The following is a 27,176-nucleotide window of genomic DNA, read 5'->3' as shown; positions in this document are numbered from 1 at the left end:
CATCCTTCGAGATGGTTTAATATGAGAGAAAGCGAATCCACAATACAAAATTTAAAAACCAGCCCCTTGGTTTTCCCCCTCCCCTTTTTTCTACCCATTTAGGAGATGACAAAAAAATGAAATAAAAGAAGGGAGCGTGGCTGCCCAAAGCGCTGCGTGGCCGTGGACAGGCCCCAGGTGGAACGTCGGGATGGCAGAAAGACTTCAGACAGAGATTCTCCCATCCCGACACACACACACACACACACACACACACACCACGATGCTGATACACAATTGGTCTTTTTATCTTTATCCCTTGCGATGGGGCCTGGATCCCAGCCTGGCCCCGACACGCCCATCCTGGCCCAGGCGTGCAAGGTCACTGCTCTTTTTTATCCGTTTCCATCCTTGCGTCTTTGGAGTCCCCAGGCTCCTCCTTTGGCGTGGAATTCTCCTCATAGCTGAGGGCAAGAGAAGGAGAGGATGTTGGGAGTTAAGCAGCTGCAGTTCTTAGGAAAGTCAGCGGGTGGGGACCGTGTGGATCAGGACCAAGGGCACTAGCACTGTCGGCCAGCTGCACAGAGAGCGGAGCTTTCCAGCCCGCCCCTAGCAGTGCAGATCACTGGGCTGTACACCCTCCACGCAGGTGGGGAGAACAGCTCCCACGGTCACTGCCGTGTTACAGCGCCGGACAGTGGATTCAGCTGAAGTCACTGGGACAGGGGAGGCTGACAACGGCCATCCTGAAGACAACGTAAGATGCACTGTCGTACCTCCCTCCCTCCCTCCCCTCCCCAAATATACATTCCAAACCGAGAAGAGAGGATTTCACCAGGGCAGCAAGGCGCACACGCAGATACACTAACATGCTCCAGTCGGCCCACTGAGCACGCCCGCCGATGGACACCCGCTCTCGGTCAAGGGACTGAGAATTCAGCTCAAGCCAGCCCTGGCTTGTGTAGGTGGTACATGGATCTGATAGCGCTGGCTCCCAGCGCCACGCAGAACATTCGGACATCCTGAATAAAAGCATTGCCCCTCGACACTGCCCCTCTGTACAGCGTGGCATTGGCATTTTCACCAGGCCAGACGGGCCAGGCTGCGAAGAGCACGTGTGCCTGGGACAAGTGACCTCAGTTAAGCCAGCAGCCAGGGGGCAGGCTATTCAGTAAGGCAGATTTGGGCTTCTTCTTTCGGGTGGCTGGCTCTGGCTGTATGAAGGGAAGAGCGTCCACAGAGGCCGTTCAGGGATTGGTTCCCTGGGGCACCAGAGGAGAACCTGGTAGCAAGGCCTTCAGGCAGACGGTGGAGAGCTGAACACATGCAATGCTGCCACCCACGCCTCGGACACCTCTGAACTAACGACACCAGGCACTTGATCCCGTGCATTGGGCTCACGAGCTGGGTTCAGACTGGGCAAGCGGGTGGCCTGAAGGTGCTCTGGCACTTAGTGTGGTGACCCAGGATGCCGTCAGGGGAGGGGCACCAGGTCAAAGGCGGAAAGAGTGAGACCAGCCCATCGCAGCGAGGCAGATGGCCACAGCACAAGCCAGACACCGTGGAGCTGGGAAGGAGTTTGACAGAACAGGAGAGACCCTACCTGGCCAGACAGAGACAGACAAAGAAAGGGCATCAGGTGCGATTGCTACATGGCGCTGGGGCTTTGCTGCCGGCGTCGGCGGGGACAGGACAGTTTCTGCTGCATGGAATCGGCAAGGCTGGCCGGAGAACCCGACACGGTTGGGAAGTGGGTAAGTCTTGGTGTGTGTGGCAAGATTTCAGCAGAGGATTCATAGCTGCAGGAAAGACAGGAAGCAGGAAGGGGACAGAGAGGAATGGGATAGAAGGGAAAGAGAAAGAAAGGAATAAGAATCGCTTTGAGTGACAGGTCTGCAAACACTCTGCCCTGCAAAGCCTGCTTGCTGTCTCGTAACCCGCACTTCTGGCCCCAGCACTGGGATGAGCTGGGCGGCTGGGTACTGTATGAGAGCCCGGGGGGCGCGAGCCTACACGAGTGCAGCTGTATGAGGCATGAGGGGCCGAGGTCTATGGCATGGCCGTACCTGCAGTGTGACCACGGAGAGCAAATGGACAGGGCTCAGCAGGAGAATAGAATTGGGCACCAATGCACAGAAGTGCACACAGGGAAGGGCCAGGCCCAGAGGCCTTTGAGAGGCAGCAGACCAGTGCATGCAAAAGCTCTTCCATACAGGTCTAGGCCGGCTGCTGTGCTCGCTATCGGATTTCCCGGGATTAATTCAAAGCACAAAGGGAGATGGGAGGTTGGGGACCTGCCTAAGAGGGCTCTGCAGGGACATGAACCCCAGAGAGTTCGCTCCAAGCTGGGTGCCGCCTAGCTCTGCTCCAGCCTGCATTTCCCTCCCCCACTCGACCCCATATAGCTAACTGTTCCCCCGGCTTCTTCTCCCATGTCTTCCTGGCTGCCTCGCCAATCCCCTCCGTAGCCAGGCACAGCACCGCCCCCCTCCTCTTAGGGCACTGGTTCTGTGAAGCCCAGCAGCGTGTTTACAACTGCCCGGCCATTGAAAATCCCGCTGCACTGAGCAGCAATTCTACTGTTTGGGCACCTGGTGCTGTCCAAAACCCGTAAGCTCCTCAGAGCAGAGCCACGGCTCCACGTTCAATACACACGGACTGCGGGCCGAGAGCTCGTGTGGAATTTAGGGCCAGGGCCCATCCGCAGACTGAGGTGTGCTGCCAGAAACACAGGTGGCTGATGGAGACGCGTGGAGCAGCTCCCCATCTCAAATCACAGACTTTCAGCGCTCACAGGAACACAGGCTGCATCAAAGCAACCTAGGATCCTACACCTGGTGGAATTCCTAGGGTGGGGAGGCTTCCGTCCCTCCAGGCACATGAGCTCTATCAAGTTCCATTTCCTCCTCCAAATACTGGAGCAGTTTCAAGAGATGCTGGACCCCAGAAACTTTCCTAAGACATCCAACCCCCGCGCTCTCTGCAAGGCAGCCGACTCCCGGAGATGCAGAATGCTGCGTCCGCCTCCAAGATGCTAGGAGGGTATCGCTCTTTCCTAGCAAGTTAGTTCTAAGGGGGGCTTGCTAACAATTGAGAGTCACACCGGGGTAAGAGCTATACGCGGTGTCCATGCTGGAACATTAACCCTTCTCGCTCTGCCACACGAGTCCGCGAGCTCCTTGCTCAAATACTGCGTGTGCAAGCAGCTTGTCTCTCACCAGAGCCATCTCTAGCACAGGAGGGGATGCTGCAGCAGGCTGGTGAGTCACAGGCGTGTGTGAAAAGTGGCTGCAGGATACCAGGTGCACAGGAAGGATGAAGCCAGAACACACAGTGCCTGCAGCAGCGACTGTCAGAAGCAAACATCAAAGAGCAGGCAGGTGCTGAAGGGACTGGGAAAAGGGGAGAAGTCCCAGCGAAGAGCCACAGTGGGGAAGACGCACAGAAGCATTCCCTGGGCTAGGAGATGGGGAGGGAAAGACTGGTTCCACTGGCATCCAGCAGGTGAATGACAACTTGCCCCTTTACTTTACCACACTTTTGCCCCCATCAGTTTCTGACCAATTGTGTGTCAGCCCAGTGGGTTCACACCAGCTGCCAGACCTGGAGCCGCAGGCCCCCGCTGAGCAGACAGAGGCCACAATGCAAGGAGCTCGCGTTTCCACGTGCCATGGACTGTCCGAGTTCTCCCGTGACACATGAGAAGGACGCCAGCTCTGGGGAGGAACTTACAAGGCTCCATTGTGGCTGGGAGGGTGCAGGACCCCCATGGCTGGGACAGGCCAGCCAGAAGGTGCTGGAGCCAGACTGAAGGGTGCCTCTAGTTGCTGGCCAGCAGGGCTAGAAGCGCCCCCTCTGCAGAGCCAGGGGCGGGAGTAGCACAGAGAAGATGGCTACATAGCTAGGACCTGGATGATTAAACTGGCCTGGTGGCACCCGTGATGATGAAGCATGCCATTACCTCTCCAGGCTCCACGGCTGGCCTGGCTCTGCTCCCTTCCCCCAGCGGGCACTGGGTGCTGACGAGCCAGGTGTGCTGGCCCACCCTCTGACTTCACTCCAGCTCATCGGAAGAGTGAGTCAGAGTTCACGGTGCAGAGCGATACCAGAGGCCTCACCTGTGTTCCAGCCCTGGCGCTCCCACACAGCTACCCAGGAGGAGGGTAGGGACCGGGCTAGAGGAGGAACGCTCCAGGGAGACGTGTATGAACACAGATTCGCTCCCTCCACCCGTACACACGCCCACGCGCCCACAGCATGCCCAGATGCACTCGTCCGTTTGCCTGCGCCCCAGCATGGGAACACCTGCACATTTCAGGCACTCCCAGCACTGCTGGCTAGGGAGCCGTGCCAGAGGCGGACTTACCTGAACATTTCGGTTACTTCTCCCTTCACCAAGGCCACGAGGAGAGGGAACCCAATGCAGGCAGGGACCAGGTACAGCAGGGCCGGCTGAGGGGGAGGAAAAACAGAGGCAATTACTGCATCCAACAGCCGGAAAAACCAACACAGCCTTCAGCAGAGGCCCTTGGGGAGGAACGGGACTGGCTCGTCTCGGGTTCATGGCTGGTCTCAGTCCCCAGATTATGGAGTAAGTCACACACGAGGGAACGCTGGGCACGGCTCAGGACTAGGGCTCAGTGTCAGATCTTTCCTTGATGCTCCAGAAATCTGTAAGCATCGAGTCCCGACATACCCTGACGCCCGGGTAAGAACGTGACCAGAAGTCCCACACTCTGGCCCAGCACTCCCAGCGCAGAGCACTTCCAGGAAGGGGCGGGTGACACTTTACAGGTGCTGACTTTCTGATAGCCAAGGTTCCGTCTGCTTGTCTAGCACCCACCTGGATGGGGACTAATGATCTGGGGATACGGCCCTGGAGGAGGAGCGGAGAACCCCCAAGTACTGACCACCCCACTGCACCAGGCTAACGGAGTTATGTGCTGAGGGCACAGCGGCTGCCACATCTTGTTCATTCCTCCCTCCCCTGCAGGGGGCAGCTGGGAAGCATTGAAACTAGCCGGGTATTTTTGCTGCGCTTGCACCTGCTCTTGAGATCCAGAGACGAGCCCAGGAGAACATGCCGATACTCCCCGTTACTAAGGAGCAGGCGGTTCTCAGCGCACGAGCAGAGCTCCCCACTGACGTGATGGAGTCGCAAGGCCAGGCAGAACCACCTCCCTCCTCCAGAAGACAGGAAAGTGCAGTTATACTCAGGGATGCCCACAGCAGGCTCCACCTTTAGTGCCTGGGAATCCCAGAGCCAGTTTGCCCAATTTATAATCGGAGACAATTCATCAATGCACACTTCACCCGGGAGCTGAAAACCCTGCTGGGCTGGCTGCCTCCTGCGTCACCCCTGGCAGGACACACCCTGCAGGAGGATCTTAGCAGAGTTTTGCAGATGCATGAGGCTCTGCTGTGCTAGCAGCAGTGAACAGATAGCACTCCGAGGGGCAGGCCCTAGTAACCTTTGCATTTAATGCAGTCTCTCCTCAGCCAGGTGCTCCACTCGGTTACGAAGCGCGCACCCCCAATATGAAAAGGCAAAGCGGAGCGGCTGTGTCTAGCATCTCAGGGTGGTCACCACACAATCTCAGCTCAGAGATACAGGGTCGATTCTCTGCCCCCAAAGCAGCACTGTCCCCCTGATTGTAACACAAGTTCTGACCAAGCTTCCCCAACCTGCTGCTGCACTTGGCTGCCTGAGGCAGAGCGGTAATGGGCAGGGCACAGAAGACAGGGGATTCGCCGCCCTTGATGGCCGGGGACTGCAAACTGTGCAGTGGAAGGCATCTTACAGATCCTCACTGCACAAACACAGGGAGAGCTTGGGGCCAAAACTGCAGGTTTGCAACTCCTTTGATAGCGTGAGGCGAGGCCAGTTGGACAGCAAGCTTACCTGGGCATGTTTGAAGATGTGCATGATGAAGATGGTCAGGCCCAGTCCAAAGATGTATGCCACAAAGCTGGTGTAGAAGTACGTGTGCGTGTTCTTCTTTAAACTACAGGGGAGGGAAAAGAGCAGGATTAACATGTGCCCCAAACCACTCCAGCTTATGGGATTTGCGAGCTTTATCAGGACAGATCTACAGCTGCCTAGCAATCTAGTGGCAACACATCCACACAGGAGACTGACATCCAGGCTGGCAGAGACCGTTGGCACCATTACTCCTGCCCGTGCTCGGAGTGGTGCAGAGAGGATCTGGTGAGAGCACAGTCCAGTCCTGGAGGGGAGGCTACCATGACACGAGGTCTCTGGAAGGATCCAGACACAAAGGATCCAAACACAAAGTGCCCTGTAGTCTTACCCCATTAACATGAGCGAGGAAGCTGCAGTGAGAAGCCCTCCACCAAGGGAGCAGCTCATAGACTCAGACTTTAAGGTCAGAAGGGACCAGTATGATCATCTAGTCTGACCTCCCGCATGATGCAGGCCACAAAAGCTGACCCACCCCCTTTCCCTTGACTCAGCTGTTGAAGTCCCCAAATCCTGTGATTTAAGGACTTCAAGTCGCAGAGAATCCTCCAGCTAGCGACCCCCGCCCCATGCTGCGGAGGAAGGTGAAAACCTCCACAGGGCCTCTGCCAATCTACCCTGGAGGAAAATTCCTTCCCGACCCCAAATATGGCGATCAGTAGAACCCCGAGCATGCAGGCAAGATTCTCCAGCCAGACCCTCATTGACCATTGATACTATTTACCAGCGATGGCACGCTGTTGATTAATTTACTAAAATCACGTTATCCCATCAAACCATTCCCTCCATAAACTTATCTAGCTTAATCTTTAAGCCAGAGAGGTCTTTCGCCCCCACTGTTTCCCTGGGAAGGCTGTTCCAGAACTTCACCCCTCTGATGGTTAGAAACCTTCGTCTAATTTCAAGCCTAAACTTCCCCACCGCCAGTTTATAGCCATTCGTTCTTGTGTCCACATTAGTACTGAGCTGAAATAATTCCTCTCCCTCCCTGGTATTTATCCCTCAGATATATTTAAAGAGAGCAATCATATCCCTGTATCTCCCTGCACCTATTCCCCGGCTGGGCAGCTGTTTTACTACAGGTCAGGCCGGGGCAGCAGCTGCAGGCAGAAGCACCCGCAGCTCTTCCAGCCCTGCACGGATCCATGTGGCAAGTGGAGCGTTTGAGGAGGAGTGGGAACCTGAGGGAGGCATGTTCAGTCGCCCATCTTCCAAGTGATGCAAGGTGACCACTGAGAAGTAGAGTCCCAGAGGCAGGCCGAACGCCGTGTGGGAAGGCCCTGCTTTCCCTACACATGGGAAAACACAGCCCTGGCAACAGATACGCACAGACAATGGGTCACATGTCCGGAGAAGTGCTTCTTGTGTGTGAGCGTGACAGGACCACTCCCAACAGCTTCTCACTGGCCTACACCATCGGCAACAGTGACCCTGAGCACTCCTCTTCCCCGTCTCCATGTGCCCAACCACCCCAGTATTGCTGCCTCGCCTCCACTTCTCCCAGCTCCACCACAACGGTCTCCTCTTTGCTCTTCCTCCAGGCCCAGCCCGTGCGGAATGCTGCTCTCACACGCACAAACGCAGCAGAGTTTCCAGGGTCAAACAACGTGACAGGGCCCCAGTCATTTCAGGGTCCAGATCACAAGTGACCACCCCCTGCCCATGGACTTTCCTGGTCCTTACAGACCTGATCTTTCTGGGCTTGTCTAGCACCAGGCTCTTTTCAGTCACAACGATTGTGGCCTTCTCCTTTGTTCTTCTGCTTTCTAGACTAACCCCATGGCCTCCTGTCAAAGCTTTCCCATCTCAAGGCTCAGTGAGAGACGTCTGGCCACCCTGGCCTTCCTCCTCTATTTCAGCAAAGCACTCTGGGGCAACTTACACAAATGCAGTGCAAAACAAAGCTGTCCTGTAGACATGCTCCTAGAGGCACAGCTCACCTGATGTCAAAACGCAGCAGCAGAGCAATGAAGATCCCTGAGGGGCAGAAACACAGAGTTAGAGAATGGGATGGAGAGATCACCTATCTGACAGCTGGTGCCGAATGCAGGGACGGGATGATTTTGTACCTGGCCACAACCACAAGCACATTTGGGACCACAGCACCCCCTTGTGGCTGAATTCAATATTGGTCCAGTACTAGCGAAACAATTCCTGACTCCCTTGGTATTGTAAAGCAGTGGTTCTCAACCAAGGCACATGTACCCTGGGGGTACACGGAGGTTTTCCAGGGGATATGTCAACTCATCTTGGCTCCATAAAAAGCCCTAGCGAAGTCAGTACAAACTAAAATTTCATACAATAACTTGTTTATACTGCTCTATATACGGAAATCTAAGTACAGTATTTATATTCCAATTGATTTTATAATTTGATGGTAACAATGAGAACGTCAGCCATTGTTCAGTAATAGTGGCTGTGGCCACTTTTGTATTCTTATGTCTGATTTTGTAAGCAGGTAGTTTTTAAGTGAGGTGTAACTTGGAGGTACGCAAGACAAGTCCCACTCCTAAAAGGGGTACAGGAGTCTGGACAGGTTGAGAGCCACTGCTGTACAGCACCCAACCCCAACCCCTCGCTGCAAAGGGAAACGGCAGGAGGGAGAGGCACTGGAGATCAGGGGAGTAAAATACGGGGGCACTATGCTGGGGCACAGGGCAGAGCAAGCCACAGGAGGGAATGCACCCAAACCCACATGCTCACCCCTCTTCCTTTCAGACAAGTGGTCCCTAGCCTGGAATTCAAACTGGTGACCAAGTGCTGCTGTCTCCATCACCATGCTGGGCAGCACCCGAGCACATTCCTTAAGGAACACTTCCCTGGCCCTAACGTACCAGGCCGCACACTAGAGCTAGATTACGAGACCAGGCCCAGCACATCTGCGAGCACCACTAGCTGTGCTGTCAGAAGCTCCCCCCTTCAGAGAACACTTTTCAGTCTAAAATGCTTCCCACCAGTTCCTTCCCTAGGGGCCTACGGTAGCAGTCGGGAGGGAAAGGGATCTCCTGAGAGTCCAAACCCTGAGAGGGGGGCGGCAGCAAATCCCTGCATCAGCGCTCCCAAGGAGCACAGCCCAGGCCAGCCAGCCCCAGCTCCCGACACGGCTGACTTGAGAAGGTCTCCGGCAGCCCCACACTGCGAGCCTGCAGCAGGCTCTATATCAATGAATACAACGGAGCCATCTGGCGCTAGGACTGGCAATGGCCTTGCTGCAGATCAGCATGGCAAACAAACTCCACAGCTATCATGACAGCTCCAATGCCAACACCTGGCTTCCCTCTACAACCTTTCCCATATGCCTTCCCCTCTCCTACTCCCAGCCTCAGGCTCCCCAAAAGCCAAGGGCTTCTCCAATCTCCCTTTGACAGCCTCCATTCTGGGCTCCCCCCACTTCAGAACCACGAGACCTCGTCCTCATTCAGCTCTTATGCAGAGGATTCCCTGGTTGACCTGTAGCCATTCAGCCGGATTTGTAGTGTACACTCCACACCCAGGCCCCAGCAGGCCAGAGTCCAGGCACCAAAATCGTATCCTTGGTCGAGTAACACACGTTCTATTAACACACCATCCATTCATCTTTACCTGGAATTACAACATCTCCAAGGCCCAACATGGCAAAGTTGTCAGCCTCCAGCCCCTTCTCCAGCAGATCCTGGGGGAAAACCACTGGAAAAGCAGAAAGGGAGCATTAAAAAGGGGAAGAGAGAGACAAACTAACAGGAAATTTTTGTAAGTACATCAGAGGCAATAAGTCTGCCAAGCAACCAGTGGGGCCAGTGGACGATCAAAGCACTGATGGAGCACTCAAGGAAGCCAAGGCCTTTGCAGAGAAGCTAAATGAATCCTTTGCATCGGTCTTCACCGCCAAAGGTGCGAGGGAGATTCCCCCACGTGAGCCATTCTTTTTAGATGACAAATCTGAGGAACTGTCCCAGGTGGGGGTGTCACTAGAGGAGGTTTTGGAACAAACTGATAAATTAAACAGTCATAAGTCACCAGGACCAGATGGCATTCACCCAAGAGTTCTGAAATAATTCAAAGGTGAAACTGCAGAACTACTAACTGTGGTACATAATGTATTATTTAAATCAGCCTCTGTACCAGATGACTGGAGGATAGCTTATGTCACGCCAATTTTTTTAAAAAGGCTCCAGCAGCAATCCTGGCAATTACAGACCAGGTGAGTCTAACTTCAATACCAGGCAAATTGGTTGCAACTATAGTAAAGAACAGAATGATTAGACACAGAGATGAACACAATATGTTGGGAAAGAGTCAACACAGCTTTTGTAAAGAGAAATCCTGCCTCAATCAATTCGAATTCTTTGAGCAGGTCAAACTTGTGGAAAGGGTGATCCAGGGGATATAGTGTACTTGGACCTTTAGGAAGCCTTTGACAAGGTCTCTCACCAAAGGCTCTTAAGCAAAGTAAGCGGTCATGGGATAAGAGGGATGGTCCTCATGGACCAGTAGCTGGTTAAAAGAAAGGAAACAAAGGGTAGGAATAAATGGTCAGTTTTCACAGAGGAGAGAGGTAAATAGCCAGGTCCCCCCAAGGATCTGTACTGGGACCAGTGATGTTCAACATATTCATAAATGATCTGGAAAAAGGGGTAAACTGGGAGCTGGCAAAGTTTGCAGCTAATACAAAACTAGTCAAGATAGGGAAGTCCAAAGCAGACTGAGAAGAGAGTTACAAAGGGATCTCACTAAACCGGGTGACCAGGCAAGAAAATGGCAGATGAAATTCAATATTGATAAGTACAAAGTCATGCACATTGGAAAACAATCCCATACATACAACATACAAAATGATGGGCTCTAAATTAACTGTTGCCACAGAAGAAAGAGTCATTGTGGATAGTTCTCTCAAAGCATCTGCTCAATGTGCAGTGGCAGTCAAAAAAGCTACCAATGTTACTAACCATTAGGAAAGGGATAGACAAGACAGAAAATATCATGCCACTATATAAATCCATGGTATGTCCACACCTTGAATACTGCGTGCAGTTCTGGTCACCCCATCTCAAAAAAGATGTATTCGAACTGGAAAAGGAGAAGGGGCAACAAAAATGATTAGGGGTATGGAACAGCTTCCATATGAGGAGAGATTAAAAAGACTGGGACTGTTCATCTTGGAAAAGAGATGGGGGGGATAGGATATAGGTCTATAAAATCGTGAATTTTGGCGTGGAGAAAGTGAATAAGGAAGTGTTAGTTACTCATTCACTTAACACAAGAACCTGTGGTCACCCAGTGAAATTAATAGGCATTAGGTTTAAAACATACATAAGGAAGTACTTCTTCATAGAACACAAAGTCAACCTGTGGAACTCCTTGCCAGGGGATACAGTGAAGGCCAAAGTATTACTGGGTTCAAAAAGGAATTAGATACATTCATGGAGGATGGGTCCATCAATGGCTATTAGCCAAGATGGTCAGGGATACAACCCATGCTCTGAGTGTCTCTAAACCTCTTACTGCTAGAAGCTGGGGCTGGACAACAGGAGATGATCACTCAATAAATTGCCCTGTTCTGTTCGCTCCCTCTTTAGCATCTGGCATTGTCCACTGTCGAAAGATAGGATACTGGGCTTGATGGACCATTGGTCTGAGCCAGTATAGCCGTTATGATGTTCAAAAGTGTTTCCTTTACTTTCTAAAACGATTAGCTGGGAGATTCCATTGTTCCCTGGAGAGTTACTAAGCCAAATCTGGAGACTAAGAGGGATTCTATGAGCCAACAGTGTGTCCTTGTGGCCAAGAAGGCTAACAGCATATTGGGCTGCATTAGTAGGAGCATTGCCAGCAGATCGAGGGAAGTGATTATTCCCCTCTATTCGGCACTGGTGAGGCCACATCTGGAGTATTGCGTCCAGTTTTGGGCCCCCCACTATAGAAAGGATGTGGACAAATTGGAGAGAGTCCAGCACAAGGCAATGAAAATGATTAGGGGGCTGGGGCACATGACTTACAAGGAGAGGTTGAGGGAACTGGGCTTATTTAATCTGCGGAAGAGAAGGGGGGGGGGAAGGGAGTTGATAGCAGCCTTCAACTACCTGAAGGGGGGTTCCAAAGAGGATGGAGCTCGGATGTTCTCAGTGGTGGCAGATGACAGAACAAGAAGCAATGATCTCAAGTTGCAGTGGGGGAGGTCTAGGTTGGATATTAGGAAACACTATTTCACTAGGAGGGTGGTGAAGCACTGGAATGGGTTACCTAGGGAGGTGGTGGAATCTCCATCCTTAGAGGTTTTTAAGGCCCAACTTGACAAAGCCCTGACGGGGATGATTTAGTTGGGGATTGGTCCTGCTTTGAGCAGGGGGTTGGACTAGATGACCTCCTGAGGTCTCTTCCAACCCTGATATTCTATGATTCTATTCCAGCTTTACATGCAAAACCCCACGTAGCCTGAACTGGGGAGCGGCTACCAACACCCCAGAATACTGCAGATTCCATGGCTTCAGGTGCCTTTCAGATTGCATGTCTGATGCACCTGCCTTGTTCAGTGGCTGTAAAAACTCACTTCACAAGTCTGAGGTGACCCTGAGTCCCCATGATTTCCACCTTAAAGGCTTTGTATTGACCCCCTTCACTGGCTCGGCCAGGTCTCTGCAGATATTCCCGCCCCATCATGAGAGACCTGAATGCCCACATCCAATGCTACCCTGCCTGGCAGGTGTATTGTACTTCATGGCGTGCCAGTGACAGGACACACCGAAAAGACCTATACCGAGCAAATGGCCGCGAGAGGATCCAAATTCCTCATGGGAAGAGTGCAAGCAGGAGTAGGATTACAACCCTGAGGGAGGGAGCCCAGGAAAGAATCCACTCATGGACAGGGGCACGCACAATAGAATGTAAAGCGAGTCAGGTGGAGCACAGAGCCCAGGCATTGAGGGTGATGGGCAGGAGACAGGACAGGTCCTCTCAGGAAGCAGGAAAGATCTACTCACGTTTTATTGGTGCCTCAAACGATTTGGCAACAGTCACCATCACGTTGGTGCCAAAAACCTAGGAGCAAACAACAGTCCCAAGTGAAACCATAGACCCAAGTAATAACGAAAAGTCATTCCACTATAGCTGCCTAGCTGCAGCTACCGCCACCAGAGCCAGTTGTGGTCACAGCAGAGACCAAGCTCCCGCCAGTCACAGAATCACACTATTCATTTTCTACCGATTCACATTCGTTGACTGTGAAGCCAGAGTAACAGGAGTGCAGCAATTCTTCCAAAAGAGCCATATTTCTGGAGTTTAAAGTACTCGCTCTCCACACCCCCACATCATATCTTGTTTGAAAGATTATTTTAGGTACGTTTAGATGAAGTATTATGCGGAACTGTCAAGTGGTGCCATAAGATTGCACACAAGGTGAAACAATGGTACACAAAACGAGAGTCATTTTTTTTGCACTGTTCCAGAAACACTAACGTGACGATGACTGGAGTTTTTACTGTTGAAATTAATTTCAACACCTTATTGCGGTGTTTATTGGTGAAAATTACCAAACAACAATGTATTAAAAGATCTGTATTGTATCTCACGTGAGATACTTTGACAATTAAGAAGTGATTAGAATAGATTTCCTATATTTTTAATTGAAATTTGCTGACCAGACCAGTTTCACACTGAAGGTTGTGAACCAGTAACAGTAGATTGCATGCTCCTAGCTTGCCCTGCACGCGTACATTTATACCTACCCACCGGATTCCTAATGTAATGCTTTTCCCTTTGTAAATACAACGTCGCATTTTGTCTGCCTGGTAGAAGGTTTTTAATTTGCAATTCCCTATGCATGCAGTACTAGTCTTTGAAATATTCTAGAAACTAGCTTTTTAATCCAGTGACACTTTATGCACAGATCAGTATTGGTGTTAAAGATGACAATACACAGCTCCATATTATGAATACGCAAAAGCTTTGAGAGAAAGAAGTGACCTAACAAGAAGTAGTGAAGACAAACCCCACAAACCCCTTTCCTCGGCACTGAAGGGAGATGAAGAGCATGTTACAGCTCTTACCAATCACATGAGCAATAATATGACAAACGCACTTGACCCTGTATCACATCTAGAGCAACATTTCTCAAATGTGGCCACTAGGGGCTTTTCTTGCGGTCACAGCTTCTTGGGTGGTGATTTGGGGGGTAGGGAGGAAAGGAGCAGCCCCTCTTCTGGGGCTGCCAGGAGGGGTTGGAGCTTGCCCCCCCCGGAGCCACAAACACTGGAGGAGCAGACATCCGGCGTGAGTTGCCCATCTTCCCAGTGCAGTGGGGCTCAGGCTTCTGGCTTCAGCCCTGGCGTGGCGGGTGGCAGGCTCCGGCCACGGGCTCTGACTGTGAGGCTTTGGTTACTCAGCGGTAGGCTCCATCCCTTGGCCACAGGACTCCATCCCCAGACTCACCACCCCATCATCGCCCCTGCTGCCTTCCCTGCCCACTTCCCCATCCAAGCCTTAATTTGTTCCCCGGCTTGCCAGGGCTGAATAAGTCTGCTGTAAAAAGTGATATTTGTATATTTGTTAATATCAGTTTTCACTGCCTCTCAGCCAGGTAACAAGTCTGTTAATATCACTTTTCACAGCAGCAAACATACAAATATCACTTTTCACAGAAGCAGACTTACTAGCTAGCAAGTCTAAAAAATGCAGCGAAAAAAGCAAAAGAAACAATAATAAAAAGACAAGAACATGCAAAGCACCTTATCTGTGTTTCTAGTCTGTTTAGGTCCAGTAAAGAACAGAGACAACTGTACGTTATTTTTATTAAGTCTGCAAAAAAAATGTACATAATAAATTAGAATGATTTGGACATAGACATGTGCATATTTGTTTTTCCTAAAGTTGATTAAGTATTTTAGGAAAAATTGTCAAGCGGCCAACAGCCAGAGTTGGTGGCCGCACTCTGAAGCGCCGACATTTTTTTTGGTGAGAACACCTGATCTAGAGGTGCTTACCAACATAGCCACCGGACTACATGTAACATCACATGTACAAGAGTCTCTACTGAAAACAGCAGATGTTGGTGAAGAACAAACAGATTCATGAGAGGTGCACTTGATTCTAATGCGACCCATAGCTTCTTCAGCCCAGTCAAGAAATCTGGCATCAAAACATTTGCTGACGTGGCCCAATAGGACGTGTACCTATGTCCCTCTTCCACGCGGATACAAGGAGAAGAACAGACAAAGATGAATTAGGACATCAACTGGAAGCTCAAGATGGAAGAATCAATACGCTAAGAGCGTGCAACAGAGAAACCACAGTGTACATGAAGTGCCATGGCTGCCATAGAAATGATGGCACGTGGCAATTCCACACCTTCGATGAACTGGCTGCTAAGTACTTGAGGCAGGTCCAAAAAGGATTTGACAAAGCTAATTCCGCCATCGAAGCCTTTGACAGATACAACAGTAACTCCGTGAAAACTGCAGAAAGACAGCACCGGACAGGATCGAAGGAGGGATGCATGGAAGAGCAGGTGATTGACGGATGCCCTGTGCCTCCAAGGAAGACGTTTCTAAGGCCTCGTCTACACTACAAAGTTTTGTCGGCAAAAGTTAATCCGCTTTAATTAAAATCACTGTTGCATGCCCTCACTAGCTCCTTGTGTCGGCAGAGTGCATCCACACTAACAGCGCTCGCATGCACGCAGAGAGCAGTGCACTATGGGTAGCTATCCCACTGTGCAAGAGGCCGCAGGGTGCTTTGGGAAGGGTTTGCAATGCCTCAGTAGATTGTCAGCCGCTTTTTCAACTGAAGTGGGGGGCGGGGGAGAGAGGAGTGGTATGTCTGTGACGGGGAAGACAGCAGGCTGACCCACCTATCCAGAGGCAGGGGGAGAGGGACACCCCCCTGGCTCTCCCCGGAGTCCGCACAGCAGTCTCTCCCGACAGCCCGCTCTGCCTGCGGCTCCGATTCCCTGAGCTCTCCCACAGCCTCCTCAGCTGCCGGGAGCCATCCCGAGCAGCTCTGTAGCTCTCTGTGCTGAGAAATGGCAAAGCAGCCGCCTAGTGCCGCCGGGCAGAACAGGAGCCTTTGTTCCCCAAACGGAGCAGCACACTGGGCTGTCGGATACTTCCTGGAGCTTCGAAAGGGGAGGGGGACATGCCTGCAGGGTAGGAGAGATCAAAACAGCGAGCGGAGCGGTCCCAGCGGGCATTGTGGGATATAGATGGAAGCCAGTTATGTCGACAAAACAAACAGCAGTGTCTACACTGACGCTTTGTTGCTTTAACTTTGCCGCAAAAAGCTTTATACCTCGAGGTGGTTTTATAGGGTCGGCAAAACGGCAGAGTTTTGCCACCAAAAGTAGCTTTGTAGTGTGTCCCCCTCCCGTTTTGTCGGCAAAAAGCAGCTTCTGCAGACAAAACTTTGTAGTCTAGACAAGGCCTAAATGTGGCATCCAGCACATTTCACACTTGTGAAATTCCTCTGACTAGATGGTTCAAAATATACCCGAGGGTGCATGAAAACGCTCAGCACAAACACCCCTCCTGGCTGGAGATTTTTCCAGTAGCACTTGCTCTTCACTACTTTCCGAAAATGGAACAGAGCAAGAAACACGTGGATTGAAACCCTCAATTACCAGCACAACGGACAAGTGTTGCACTTCATACTTGTGCGTGCAATTTGTGATGCACTCATTCCTGACTTCCGCAACATACCTCCTGCTGTACCGGCATTAACAGGCTGTAGCTGGGTCATTCCTATTTGGTGTTCGGGAAAAAAAATCCGTGCTTAATGTTGTTAAAACAAAGACAGCTTCCTGCTTCCGGGAGAGAGGGCAGACAAGCCAGGATGTCTGCAGCAAGGAAGTTGGTGGCAGTGCTCATAGACTTTAAGATCAGAAGGGACCATCATGATCACCTAAGTCTGACCTCCTGCACAACGCAGGCCACAGAACCTCACCCACCCACTCCTGTAACAAACCTGTGTCTGAACCATTGAAGTCCTCAAATCATGGTTTAAAGACTTCAAGGTGCAGAGAACCTTCCAGCAAGTAACCCATGCCCCACACTGCAGAGGAAGGCGAAAAACCCCCAGTTGTCTGAGTGAGAAAGAAAAGAAGACCCACGGATCTGAATTGCTTGTGCCTGAATCTAGCCATCAAAAAGGACAAGTCACTGGTCAAACGCCCACCATGTGAGGACAGTTTTGAAGTGCATGCCAAAAGAGCATCTTGGCAAACAAAGATTTGGATGTCCTTGCACACAGGTAAATCAGACAGCGGATCACCAGTGCAACATGGATGGAAAAATGTGGATGATGAATTACTTCTTGTATTCTTCAAGGGCCTGTTGGCATCTGAGCTTCTACAAGACTTTATTTGTGCCTGTACCAATAGGGGTTGCTACATAACTATACAAGTTTAAAGGGTAAAACAAAATCTAATAGATGATGACCTCAAAGCATCACAACAACAATACAGAGAGACATTAAACTAACAGAAGTGAATGCAAATATTGAAAGTGGTCACTAACGCGATGGTGTCAGTTTATCCCTGTTTCTATGGTAACGGCACCACTTGACAGCTCCATATCATACCTCATCCTGAAGTAGACCTCATAAGGTTCCAAATGATGTGTGATGTGCATGTGTAGAGAGGATACATTAAGTCGACCACATTGATGGTGCTGCCATTCACATGAAGGCATTTCTGCAAAACTACAAACTGCTGACTTGGCCGCAATCACTAGACAATGCAGAGTTTGTGTCTGGAAGCTTAAAACAGGACTGAATTCAAGAGGAAGTGTAACAATTGCTTCTGACAACTGTATTTTGCTCTGTGGCCATCTATTTTTATTGTCTTATCTGGAGGAATGTGTCCATTTTAAATATTGACATCTTTTTGCTGGACTGACTGAACACGTGTTTGTCAGGCCTCTTCAATTCCTGGTCATTTCATGGCATCTAGTTTAGATTAAGCCGACTGTAGATCTATAAATCAGAGGCCAACTAGTTCCCGGCTAGTGAGAGCCAAGAGTTAGCACAGAGAGACAAGAGCATGACAGAATGGTGCAATCACTGTTCGAATGTCTATTATAATCAAGGAGTGAGGTCAGAAAGCTCTAGCTAGGACCAAGGAGAGGACAGTCTCCAGAGGGACCTTCCAGCAGACTGGCCCTTGAAACAGCCACAAGGACTAAGGAAAAATCTTTAACAAACATTCTAGCAAAACTTCACACCTACATTACAAGAGGGACCTGTAGCATGTTCAGTAAAATATTTATCTTCTCCTTATTGTAAAATCACCACCTTGGATCCCAAATTGTGAATGACTCTCACTGAACTACAACGTGACTGTTTAACGCTGAAGAGAGACATGAAATCAAGCAACAAGGACAAGTCCTTTGTACAGAGCCAGGAAGTCTGGCTGGAGACGGCTTGTAGGCACAGCATGATAATCAGCTGAGAAAACCAGATCTACTAGAGCAAACAGACAGCAGTGCTGGTGCCAACTGCACCCCCTTGCTTTTGGGCAGAGGAGAAAGCGTACACCCGATTGTAGTCATGGTTTCCAATAGTCCCTCCTTTCCCAAAATTATCATGACATCATATACGGCCAACTCTGCCAGAAAACCCACAGAACAGGGGTGGTGTGACACTGCTCCTCCTCCAACGCCCACGAGCCGCGCCTGCTTACCCAGAACACATCGTAGATGAAGAGGCCCCCGAGCAGGATGCACCCTGTGCTGACGTTGTTCAAATGCAGGAGCTCCACGCCGTTGAGAGAGAACGCCAGTCCAAAGAGATTGTTTGCAATCCAGTGCTAAGGGCCAAACACAACAGGAAGATGGATCTGGTTCAGCACAGCCCGCGGCACAAACTGACTATTCCTTGCAAACAAATTACCAAGAGACTCCCAAGTTTGATCTAGGGGCTGTTCCTCCCCCTTCCTAGTTTGAATATCCCACTGCTGCTTTGTTCCCTTTCTTACCTTCCTCAGCAGGTACCAGACTCCAACGACACTGCTCATGGCCAAGCAAACAAGGTCCTTGGAATCAAACTCATAATTCACTATTTCTGTAACAAACATAACAGCATGATTCCAGCTAGCCCGCACAACTCCTCCTCCCACTCACACAGGCAGAGCAGTGACTAGTGTATATAGAGCAGGTGAGCAACACAGGACCACCGTGGCAACTTTCCCAAACGAGTGTCGGAGTGACACTGCACGTGCAAGTGACCAATTCTACAGTAACCCCATTCAAGTTAGGTGTGCACTGGGAGCTGACCTTGGAAAATCCAGACCTTTCCTTTCATTTCAACCAGGCCACTCTTCCTCGGCAGACTGTCTTGCTGCCAGGAAGGACACTGAACTCAGGGTACATCCGAACAGGCCCGAGCAGCATGGAGTGGGGAATGAGAGGCAGAGAGTCCAAAATATTTTGATTCAATGAAGAGTTGAAAATTGACAAGCTGAGAGAGTGAGAGCACATGAAGCAGGACACAAAAAGGTAGAGTCCCAAGAGAAAGCAGGCAAAATAGACATACCTTCCTTGTTTTCCCCTGAGCCCTGGGTGAAGAGAAGCTGGTACTGTTTGCTGGGGAAGTTAGCCGGGAAGAATTTGTTCATGATGGGGCTGAAATAGAGATGGAGAGAAGGTCAATCCTGCAGAAGCACCTGTGAATTCAATGCACTTCCCTAGCACCTCCAGGATGACTGCAAATCCCATTACAAACATCAAGTCCCAACACCTCTGCCCTATCCCCACTGTACAGATGGGGAAACTCAAGTACAGAACAACGAAGTGACTTGCTGAATGTTCCCAAGATAGTGGCACAGCCAGGGCTGTGACGGTCACCAGGCGCTAACCGGCAGAAGACAGTCTTTGTAGGGTTATAGGCAGTATTCAAACCAATTTGTAGGGGGGCCTGCAGGGGACCATTGCTGGGTATATTTCGGAAGCATGCCAATTTGGTGCAATTGGCTGCATTCCAATGCTTTCCAGAGTCGCCCATGGCAGGGCTGGCTTAGCATTGGCCAGAGAGAAAGGGGAGCTCCACTGGAGGCAGAGAACCCTAACCCCAATTCTGCTAGTGCTCAGGAGTGATAGTTCTCATTTCCCATCCATTACACCTCCTAACGCCGCGAGGTTGGGGTTCCCTCTGGATTGCTCTCTGGATGCCCCAGCCCACATGTAACTTGCTGCAGCATCCCACGAGTCTCCTGGATCAGAGACTGGCAGTGGAGAGACCCCCATTCGAAGCCTGACACCAGCAATACCTTCTCAGGCAGTAACTAACGTGTTTGGGTCAGCACCTCTAGAGAGAAAAAGGCAAAACACCATAATCCAGACGCCTGGGGAAAGTTATCCCTGTCCCAAAAGCCCACAACCTCCTGGGTTTGCGGGGACCAGTGAAACCAGTATCAGAAATCAGAGGGGTCCACGTAGGGTTCAAAGTCCTGTAATCTAAAGGAAGGCATTTTCCCCCTCCCCACACCACCCCCCAAAGGCCCCAAACAGCTCAGGAACAGGAAGTTGATTTCTCTCTCCCCCCACCCCCAATAACTTGACTTTTCTAGAAAAGCTCAGATGAGATTGCAACATCCAAGGCCAGATCCTACCCTACTCTAAGGTGCAAAGGGCCCTTAAATGCTGCCTTCAGTGGGCGACCAGTTTCCCCTGGAAAGACGGAATCCTCAACTGGTGCAAAGCTGGCAGAGCCGGCCCCCTCTGGTGGATCGGGCAGGAGGGGGTGAGCCTTGCTGGTGTCACGAGCTCAGACTGCTCTAACTTGCATTGGGAGGCGTGGCTAGCCCCAGGCATGGGGGATGGAGCAGAACGGTGGCCCAATTCCACCTGTTTCCTGGACTGTATCACATTTCGTCCCAGCGCCGCTGAGAATTTAGCCTGCAGTTTTCACTGAGGTTTGTGCTTTGTAAACCAATTTCCCAACCGGCTTTGCTGAGGCACAAGCTCTAGCAATAAAAGTCCATTGAGGATTTCACAACCATCTCTCACGGTTGCTGTTCAAAGCAAAACCGTCTCTGTGTCCTGTTTAAATACAAGCTACGCTGTAAGCTCCTCAGGAGAGGGACAGTGCCTTGCTGGCCATGCACACCTATGGTGCAGTAACAGCATAAAGCCAAACTTTTGCAGGCAGCGTAGCCCAGTGCTTTGTCCACTAGCCTGGGGCTTGGGAGAGCTGGGTTCTATGCCTGGCTCACCCACTGGTCTGCTATGTGACCTTGGGCAAGTCACTTCACCTCTCTATGCCTCAGTTTCCCTGTCTGTAAGTCAGAGATGATGCTGCTGCCCTCCTTTGTAAAGTGCTTAGAGTTCTACGGATGAAAAGCGCTATGTAAGAGCTAGGTCGTATTATTACGGCTGCAAGGTAACAGCACTCTGGGAATAAACCAGTCCAATCTGCCCTCTTCCAGGTGCACATATGCCATAGGGCACTTCCCTATACACTCCCCTAGTCACCAGGACAGAGTTTACCATACAATATTGAGGTACCCCCCCCATTTTTTACCTGATGGTGTGAGACAGGGCTAGGATCCCCAAGACAAAGAAATACATGGAGAGCAACAGGTTGATATATTCTTGAGAGAAGATCTGGAAGGCAAAAGAACAAGATTCGGTTACAATAGCAATTCCCACCTTGCAGGTGGCAGAAAAGGCAAGAACCCCTTTACATGTTACGCAGCTGTGATGTAACTAGCAGGTTACTTGCCATTGCTTTCTGGTCACAGTTGTGACAAGGGACTAAGAATGACAAAGGGAACTCAACATATTTACTATATTTCATACCAGCAGGGTTAAAATAAAAAAGGAATAAAATAAATGACTAGTCCCCCAATCACATAATAAGGGCTATGTGGGATAGGTGGCCACCTCCGGGGTCTATGCTACCACTGGCAACAGTGAGCCATTCAGAATGGTTTAAAAAAAAAAAATTTTTTTGCAGGAAAGGGCACTCATTTTTTCCAAACAATTCTCGTTTGGGGAAAAATTCAGCATGTGATTGGAGCATGAAATTGTTTGTTCAATTCATGCAACAGCCTGAAAATAAAAAATGACCAAGAGGTTGACCTAGTCCTGCCGCAATCTGAGGGACTGGACAAGATAACCTCTTGAGGTCTCTTCCAGCCCTACATTTCTAGGAAAACTGAATTAAGGTGGCATTCCCACTACCCTTCAGTTCCAAAGGCATCCTACACTCATACTCCGCCCTAGTTTATCTGAGGATATTATGAGAACGCCTACTTCTCTGAAATGCAAGTGTAGCCTTATAGCCTGCATTCAATTTCTCTCTCTGAGAGAGAGACACACACACACACACACACACACACACACACGTAACCAAGCTAAATGTGCCAAGAAGCACTTAAGGCAGCCTTTGAGCTTTTCTTGTACTCTCCTAAAATAGAGAGAAATGAAGATACAGATGCCCATTGCAGAGTAACATCACGGTAACAATCTAAACCTGTCCAAGTGAAGGCTCATGTACCAACATTAACTTGTCCACATTGCACACATTTAGCACTTTCCCTTGAGACACTTCACAGCCAGACCTGGCATGACCAAAAGATAAGGGCTGGTAAAGGTACCCGAGGAGTCCTGCTAGGATCCGGACACTGCAGGAGATTGGATCTCTTAGGGGGAACACCTTCTCTGACCACAGGCAAGAAGGAACTGACCAGAACGTTTGATGGGCAGTATTTGTAACCATGGTGGGGAGATGCCATAAATAGTAGGGATCCTGGCTTCTGGTCTCCCCTATTCCAGAAGCAAGAACCCTATCCAGATGGTATTTTTAGAGAAGTATTCCCCCTGCCCCAAAGCTCACATAACTCAGATATGCCTGAACCAATTTCATTCAAGTATTCTAAAAATAAATTCCCCCTGGGCTAAAGACCAAGAACGGAAGATTACAGCCCAGAGAAGTATGAGAAAGTTGTAAGTGACAAAGGATTAGAATAGCAGTTGAAACGAATCCTTAACTAAGGCCTCCTCCATCAAAGAAAGGCTGTACCACTTTAACTAAGCTGATTTTAAATTGTAAACGAGTTAGGCCTGCACATCCCCCTATGTAGACACACTTAAGCCAGTTTAAGCTTCAGTTTAAATTGGTAATTTGCTACCTTAAGCACAGCTACATAGGGGATTCATACGGGTTTAATTACATAATTTAAAGTCAACTTTAGTACAGGTTTCAGAGTGGTAGCCATGTTAGTCTGCATCAGCAAAAACAACAAGAAATCCTTGTGGCACTTTAGAGATTAACACATTTATTTGGGCATAAGCTTTCGTGGGCTAAAACCCACTTCATCAGATGCATGGAGTGGAACGTACAGTAAGCAGGTATAAATACACAGCATATGAAAAGATGGGAGTTGCCTTACCAAGTCAGGGTTGCACTGACCCTACTCACTACTGTATGTTCCACTCCATGCATCTGATGAAGTGGGTTTTAGCCCACGAAAGCTTATGCCCAAATAAATGTGTTAGTCTCTAAAGTGCCACAAGGACTCCTCGTAACTTTAGTACAAACATTCTCACATAGATGAAGCCCAAGTCAATTCAGTTACATCAGTGCCACTATTCTCATATACAAGGCCTAAAGCCCTTACTGACCTTTAGCTACAGTTCTGGCATTTTCATGTAACCTGGGATGTGGGCATGGGCGCCAGGTTTGTATAATTTTTGGTGGTGCCCAGAATGGGTCCAGCAGAGCCGTCCAGTCCATAGGACGGACCGGGGCAACCGCGGGAAGAGGTGGGGCGAGGGCTTGGGGGAAGGGGTGGAGCATGGGTGGGGTGGAGCAGGGGCAGGAAGAGGCGGAGGAGAGGGCAGGCTGGGGCCGGGTTACTTGCTACTGACAGCGCCAGGCCCCCCGCTAATCCCCCAGGCCACCCTGGCCCCTATGTCCAACTGAAGCTTGGCGCCTGGGGCGGTTGCCTCGTTCCATCCTATGGACAAGATGGCTCTGAAAATATCAGCCCAAACGTTGGTGGAGCCGGGCCCACCTTCCTGAATACTGGTGGAGCACGGACACCACGGGCCCATATAACTCGCCGCCTATGGATGTGGGTGTAGTAGTTCTCTGAGGCTTCCCCTATGAAACATGTGGGAGATTGTCTGTAAGTAAAAATAATGTCACCTTTTAGCTTCTCAGCTAGCTGGATAGCTGGCATTGATAAATGCCTAAGGCTTGTTACAGCTGGAAGGAATAGGAAACAATGTGGGAAGAAGCTACAGTTCATATACCTTCATTCTCCTCTGCTTTCAGTCAGGTCACTGAGTTACCACTTACTACATCTCAGACTTCAGAGACAGCACCACAGCGTGTCAGGGAAGGCCACATGTGCTTAGTAGTCTGAGAATCGACTCAAAATTTCCATTGGTTCTTTGGCCTTATTTTATAAGCAATTACTTGTACACAGACTCAGACTTGCCATAAAAGTCAGATAATTCAGAATACAGGCTGTGACTCCGTCCCTCATCTCTCTCACTGCCTAGCAATGTTGCAAGGACCTCTAAAACCCGTGCAATTTCAACATAGTGCGCACCCAGAGATCACAATACAGCAAGCCAAAAAGAGCCTTTCAGACTCCTCTTTGAGATGTCTGCACTGCAGGCTGTGATCAGTCTTGAGGTGATTTAAACATGAATGCAGTAAGGTAGAGAGGTTAAAACAAACAACGAGCAAAGAAGGGAGTTTCCACATTTCTATGGCCCCCAACAACATAGGATCTAAGTGGCTTACTTACTTTAAAGAAGAGGTAGAGTCCGAAGAGGGTGCAACTGGCGACAATGGGAAAGCGAGCAGCGTCCCGACTGGTAATCGTCTCTGGCATATCTGAGGCATTCTAGAGAGGGAAGAAGAGCACATGTGTAGATTAACCTGCTCTCTGTATCAACACATTGAGGAGAAGAGGTCCAGAAGCACCAGCGGAGCTATCAGCTTGCTGGACTCTGCAGAACTAATCAACACTGGGCTCACACGGACGCAGGTTGCTTGCTGGTTTCCAGTCAACCCTGCTGAGCCTTTATTAAAAGCAGAAACTGATACCTGCCCACCTTTGTCCTAGCAGGAATTGCCAGAGTTTACTACTTTTTTCCTTGGGGAGAAATCAGCTGACCTCCCTCCCCATTTCTCTCTTCCTACTCCACCAGCCCAGCAGAGTAGTGTTGGACACTGCTGGCTCTGCAGCGCCCTCTGTGCTATTCTTGCATCAGAACTGTTTCAACATTATTCATATTCTTGGCTTCATTTAGCTTCCCCATCTGTGTGTACCATAGGTTTATTACCCATTGAATGACAGTTCTGTCCAGCCACGTATTTACTCATCCCATTCTTAGGATGCGCCCTTGTATTGAGCCCCTTATTAGTGTGAAAGATGTATCAATTTTGTAGATTCCTTTAAATAATTTTGGAAGCGTCTGTTAGGTAACTTGAAGTCTCTTGTTTTGACCCAACAAAGTCTGTTTCTCTCAATGTAGGTCCTCAGTTCCTGATATGACCTTTTGTTCTCCTACACTGCATCCTCTCCATGACATCAATAGCCTGGCTGTGGTACCGAGACCACACGGCAGAGCATAATGGCAAGGAGTCTACTTGGAATGCTGAAAGCAGCGTCACTCAGTGATGGTTACCAAACAGCTGACTACACTCGACACTTGGCATTAGCTGTTTGGCTAATCAAGACACAGAAACTTTCACAACACACTTGCAATCCCGCCTGAGCAGTATGCGCCCTACTGCTGCAACGTATGCAAAACAACCATATGAAAGTAGCGACGACTCATATAGAGCATACAGCTGGCTGCTACACAGCATTCCCCAGCTCAAGACAGTATCTAAGTACCCAAAGAATTGCTCATTCTCTGCAGCAAGGTCTGTTAACTCCGCAGCTTTATTTCCATCTAGTGCATACTGAACAACGCGGCTATAATAAACTCCCAAAGCTAGGCATTAGAGAAGAAAATGTGATATGACTGGGAAAACCAAGATGAGCTATCATTACTAGACAGCCCCCAAGAAGGGGACAGGATAATGCGCAGAATCATACAAATGCAGGGTTGGAACGGACCTTGGGAGGTTAATCTAATGCAGTCTTCTGCAATGAGGCAGGACCAAGTATACCTAGACACTCTGAAAGGTGTTTGTTTAACCTAAAGCTGGGAGCAGAATTCTCTCAGACAGGGAAGGCATCTCCGTGGAGGATAGTGAGAGGAAGCAGGAGTTTTTCCAGGGAGAAGGCCAGAGGGATAGAAACAGAACCCAGGCTCGGCTCTCTCTGGTGGATGCATTACTCAAAAAGGGATGATGGTGCTTAGAAGCTTTCCAAGGATATATGAACTTCTCCTGAGCCAGTAGGGCACTATCCAGGGGGCAATAACCAAGAAGACAGAGGTACCTATGGGTTACCTCTCTCCAGAAGGGGAAAATGAAGGCAGTACTAGGGAATGAAAGCAAAACCCTATGGGTCACAGATAGAGATGAGGGACCAGTAGCTACAGAGCATCTCTTGCCAGGAACAGAGCGGTAATACCTGGGGGTATGAAAACGCCGTGGCCCCCATGTGTGACATATGGCTCCCAGTCCTTGGAGGAGGTTCAGTCCAAGGGAATGCTCAGGACTCTTCGAGGGGAAATCGCTGAGATCAGAGCCAGACGCTCAGGACACCTCGGTGTCTCAGGGGAGCAGTGGGGGACCACAGCAAAAGGCAGACCTGTCACTGGGGGTCAACCGGAGCAGCAACAGGGGGAATCACGGCCCCTCAGCGTGGGAGGTCCCCGGGGATGCTCCAGAGCACGAGTCCCTCCAAGGGGCCCGGTCGAGCGGGGGGTGGTGGTCCGGTCCCGGGGGGTCCGGTCGAGGGGGGGGTCCGGTCCGGGGGGGGTCCGATCCCGGAGGGGGGGGTCGAGCGGGGGGTGGGAGTCCGGTCCGGGGGGGGTCGAACGGGGGGGGGGGGCGGAGGTTACCTTGCTCTTGGCACAGGTGACGGAGCGCAGCGCCCCGAAGAAGATGGGCAGCAGCGCCATGAGCACCAGGCTGCCGTAGGCCAGGGCCATGCCCTCGGGGGTGGCGGGCGGGCGCGCCGGGCCGGCGGCGGGGGCCTCCCCGGGCCCGCTCACGTTGTGCGCTTCGCTCAAGGGAGCCGTCGCCTGCTCCGCCATCGCTGCCTGCTCCCAGCGCGGTCCGCACTTCCGGCCCGGCAGCCCCGCCGTGTCAGGGACACGTTCCCTTAAGAGCCGGAAGT

General features: G+C 50.5%; 1 protein-coding gene across 2 annotated transcripts; it reads right to left on the bottom strand.

Annotated features, from left to right (window-relative positions):
* On the bottom strand, window positions 1–27,176 carry HM13 (histocompatibility minor 13). 2 transcript variants are annotated; one of them, XM_065566292.1, is made up of 13 exons: window positions 26,899–27,176; window positions 24,681–24,779; window positions 21,440–21,522; window positions 19,454–19,542; window positions 18,897–18,982; window positions 18,603–18,728; window positions 12,916–12,973; window positions 9,542–9,625; window positions 7,900–7,936; window positions 5,882–5,984; window positions 4,346–4,431; window positions 1,583–1,778; window positions 1–443 (listed from the first exon to the last, which is right to left on the bottom strand). In XM_065566292.1, the coding sequence occupies exons 1-12, from the start codon at window positions 27,091–27,093 to the stop codon at window positions 1,628–1,630; spliced, it is 1,197 nt and encodes a 398-aa protein (XP_065422364.1). In that variant the 5' UTR covers window positions 27,094–27,176; the 3' UTR covers window positions 1–443; window positions 1,583–1,627. The 2 variants fall into 2 exon arrangements, with proteins under 2 accessions (XP_065422364.1, XP_065422365.1); XM_065566293.1 differs by lacking the exon at window positions 1,583–1,778 and having other exon boundaries at window positions 26,899–27,173.

The sequence above is a fragment of the Chrysemys picta genome, chromosome 13, assembly GCF_011386835.1.
Source record: "Chrysemys picta bellii isolate R12L10 chromosome 13, ASM1138683v2, whole genome shotgun sequence".
In the NCBI taxonomy this organism is placed as follows: Eukaryota; Metazoa; Chordata; order Testudines; family Emydidae; genus Chrysemys; species Chrysemys picta.
Note: the sequence above shows the minus strand (reverse complement) of the source record. Positions and strands in the feature narration are given on the sequence as shown.

Excerpts from the sequence above, each read along its gene's own strand:
- HM13 (XM_065566292.1), bottom strand. The coding sequence starts at position 27,093 with ATGGCGGAGCAGGCGACGGCTCCCTTGAGCGAAGCGCACAACGTGAGC. Across the intron at positions 7,937-9,541 it reads TGGAGATGTTGTAATTCCAG|GGATCTTCATTGCTCTGCTG; the intron begins GTAAAGATGAAT and ends TCTGCCCCTCAG. Across the intron at positions 1,779-4,345 it reads GAAGTAACCGAAATGTTCAG|CTATGAATCCTCTGCTGAAA; the intron begins GTAAGTCCGCCT and ends TCTTTCCTGCAG.